The sequence below is a fragment of the Ornithodoros turicata genome, chromosome 1 (genome assembly GCF_037126465.1).
Source record: "Ornithodoros turicata isolate Travis chromosome 1, ASM3712646v1, whole genome shotgun sequence".
Lineage (NCBI taxonomy): Eukaryota > Metazoa > Arthropoda > Arachnida > Ixodida > Argasidae > Ornithodoros > Ornithodoros turicata.
In genome coordinates this window covers 108,379,074-108,382,941 of record NC_088201.1, presented here as the reverse complement: position 1 = coordinate 108,382,941, position 3,868 = coordinate 108,379,074, and the positions used below count along the sequence as shown (strand labels likewise).

General features: G+C 44.9%; 1 protein-coding gene across 1 annotated transcript; it reads right to left on the bottom strand.

Moving 5' to 3' along the window:
• Positions 1-406: 406 nt before the first annotated feature.
• LOC135382263 (uncharacterized) lies at positions 407-1,099 on the bottom strand. The gene has a single exon (XM_064612582.1). It carries the CDS (start codon positions 1,097-1,099, stop codon positions 407-409), a length of 693 nt encoding a protein of 230 aa, XP_064468652.1.
• Between the last annotated feature and the right edge of the window lie 2,769 nt (positions 1,100-3,868).

Sequence of the window (3,868 nt, the reverse complement as noted above, 5' to 3'; positions counted from 1 at the left end):
TAACAGCAAATGCCTGTGTACCCTTTTTTGGCGTTTTTGCCTCTTTTGACATAGGCACTGATGTCAAAAGAGGCATTTATAGGCACTAACAAACTGTGTTTTAAACTAAACATTTTCATTGCAAAATTATACACAGAGAATGGGCCATTTGCAAAAGTTCCAGGGAGCAGTGCCCGCCCTGGGAAGGCATGCCGGGAAATGCAGCGCATACACCAGTATGACGACGGTCGGGGACGATAGCAAATCGGTGTCGTTTTGCAGAGCATTTCCCGGCATGCCCTGCCAGGGCACGCGCTGCTTCCTGGAACTGTTTCGAATGGCATATTTACTACAAGCATAGTAACATCAACAATTGTTGTTACACGTCCTAACACATATACAAGAGACATTTTATTCCACATTGGCATTATGCTAGGTTGTTAATCAGCGGCAAACGAAAATTGCTTAAGAAACAACAAACATGAAACACTCGTTCTGCTATGTCTATCATGGAGATTGGGAAGGGCTTGTCCAGAATATGAAAAGATTTTGCTCTCCGGATTGCCCTTTCCACATGTACTCTTGCCCGTGCCACGTTCCTGGTCTCTGCAACATCACCAGAGCTCATTTGGGGTTCGTGGAATTGGCGATGTGGTGGCCTGTATAGCTTAATATGGGGTGGCAAGGCAGGGAAAGCAAATCCTTTATCGACCATGATACCGTCACCTGGTTCAAGGACATCTAAGATACCACTTTCCTCAATAACAGCACTATCTGAAACAGAGCCTCCCCAAAGCTTCGAAATGAACGCAATGTACCCATCTGGAGTGCACCCAATAACAACTTTGTAAGTGTTATAATGTTTGTATGATGAAAAGGTCTGCCTTTGCGCATTAAGTGAAGAGGGCTTCTGGGTTCGGATCTCTGTTGCATCAAGCAACAATCTAGTATTTTCGAAAGCCCGGAACGACTTTGGTAGATTGGGTTGCAAGTCTTCCACTTTAGGGAGGACAGTGAGCTCTTTCAGTTTGTGAGCAAGAAAATTTATCCACGTTGCAAATATTCGACTAAAGTGGCTTTCAGAAACCATAAAATTTCTTGCAACTTCTCTGCCAGGCATCCCAGTTCTTAGACGGACAAGGACCATAAAAAGTTCATCAAGGAGTTCAGTCTCCTTTGCCTGCCCTCGGGTTTCATTAGCTTTCTTCTTTGGGAGACCCCAGTAGGTCATTTTGCTTGCATCCTCATGAAGGTATCTGTACAGTGCCATAAGAACCTCAAAACTTGGAAGTCCAGTATAAAACATGGAGTTGTCCGTAGACCCCCGTATGATGTCCACATTTAGTAGATGTGACCTTGCCCTTTCAAAACGGTCATCTAGCTGTGACACCTTCAGCCTGAGTTCCTCTACTTCCTTTTGCAGAGATGCAATTGTGCGGGCAGTGTCCCTGCTGACTGTCGAAGCACCTGGAGAGGCTTGTCTTTGATATCCTGAAGGAAGACACAATGTAACTTTAGGCTCAACTTTTGAAGTATAATTTTTCTCGTATCCTCTAATGGTGCCGGATAACAACAGTAGAGGTGAGGAAAACAAAAACAGTAGGCTTTGGGTAAGCAGATCTAGTCTGTCCATGAGCACAGCAGACGGAAACTGTCACTTTCAGAAAACCAATTTTTCTGTAATTTGTTGCACGTTGAAAGCCACGGTTACATCCAATTTTGCCTAATCTGGATTATCAGATTAAAGAGGCAGGAGAGTGACTGGCGTTAGGTGAAATGGGACTGCTGTGCAATCTCATTAGGCGACACAGGACTGTCGACAAGTGGGCGTTACTTATATGCCCAGCCCCGATAGTGACGTCTGCAATAAATTAATGTGTTCGTCCGACGACAACTTTACGTCGTCCCAAACAAGGACAGTTGTTATGTGGAGATGCGTATGTTCAAACAAGTTCTTATGTGGAGATGCGTAATTAACTTTGACTTCCCAACAAAGAATAACAAATTTCTCGCATTTATTTTTCAGGAAGTACTAAAACATGCATTTAACGCAACGTTACATAAAGTTACCGCCTTTTTTCATCACGTGACATGGACCAGTAGGCGAAGTGGGACTGTCTGTAGCATACATTAGGCCAAATGGGACCCCCTTGAATTGGAAGTTGTTTAACCTCCTAAAGGATTGTGAGATAATCAACTAAAAAGCATTAGGCGAAATGGGGAGACATGAAAACCGCATCCCCCTTGAAAGCCCCTTTCAAAAAGTACAGTACACAATAGACAAGTTCAGAAAATCCCAGTGCTCATTGCGCACGCATTGCATCCTGGGCGCTTGCTGAGCGGGAGAACGAAGAATAATCCTTCACATTTCGCATTCGCTGACATTGACACGGCGTGGACAATGGACCGGTAGGGGAGAAATCGGAACAGTTTGGATGTCACCCGTTTCTTTCGTATTAGTAAACTCCCACAGTTCAAAGCGACGCTAAGCACTCTGGGATTTTCTGAACTCGTCTATTCCCTTACCCTCGTGCGGCATGTGGGTATCAGCAACATCTCCTACACTGTCACCGGCGCCTTCCCCAACAATGCGGGCAGGAGCTGTATGAAGAGGATGATCACACCACATAAATCACGCTTGCCCACAGCACAAGAACACTGGAATAATTTCTATAAGTGCATGCATGCAGCTCGTATCTTACCATGGCAATCGAGGCTACCCATTCCCTGATGGGCCACTCTGCTTGTCGGGTCCAGTGTTTCAGAGGACCCTGAGGCACATGAGCTGGTTATATTTTGAGTGGACGCTGAGGGGCTGAAAATGGCTTCATCTTCACATTGTTCTTTGTCACTCAGTGCAAGCATTGCTTCACTAGTGACAGAGTCAGTCATGGTAACATGATTATCCTCTGTCTCATCGATGTTGTGTACATCTTCATCACTCTTGAGGCCAGCTGCAGCTCCTCCACTGTCTGAACGAATGCATGTTCACGTTATCCAAAGAGAATCAACAATCTACAATCTGTTCAACTATTCGGCTTGTCTTTTCCTTAATATGTCTCAGTCACACAGCACATAAGGTTTGAACATAAAGATGTTCGACACCAGTGTGTCTGGTTGGGTCATAGTAATTCAGACTGGAAATAGCACCAACCAAGGTCCACCAAAAGGAGGGTCCAGACTAGGATTGTCAATCGGGATATCCCAAATCCCGGCCAGTTTTTGACGTCCCGAAGTCCCAGGATTTCTTCCGGAAAATCCCGGGGATTTCCGTGAGAGCAAATATGAATGAAAAATCAAACGCCTGCAGGCCATCAGGCACAGACCCACCCCTTAGTAAGGAAACAGCACTTTTTATGACTGGAGGAGGCAGAGGACTGCTGCGTACGCGTGGGTACAGATATTTGCTGACTGTCATTTCTTCTAGCGCAGAAGCTGAACGGACCTTCCGTATTTTCACAAAACTTTGCTCCGAACTGGGAGACACCACCCTCGACGCTCTGTGCTTTCTCAGGTCGTGTGTCAGTCATTGTACAATGTGATAAGCACGCAGCGACGGTGTTGTAAACTGTTTAGTGTTTCGTTTCTTTCCATTCGTCTTTTTTGTTGCACAGTGGAATGTTACACAGTTTGAAGAAATTATTAAGTAATATTTCCTGTGACTTCAAGTGTTGCGGAACTCGCCTTCTTTTCATGCGCAACAGTGAAATGCACATGAATAGAAAAGGAGTGGCATTGTCATAGCAGAAAAAAATAAAAATAAAATGTAAGAATTTCGTCGGCACTATTTTACCAATGGGGTTACACTGCGAATTTTCGAGTGCCTTCCTTCAGGAAAAGGTAGAATTGACAGAGCGCACATGAACTGCGCACAACACGCCGATATAGT

What these genes read in the sequence shown, in the direction of transcription:
- LOC135382263 (XM_064612582.1), bottom strand. Translation starts at nt 1,099, where the DNA reads ATGCCTGGCAGAGAAGTTGCAAGAAATTTTATGGTTTCTGAAAGCCAC.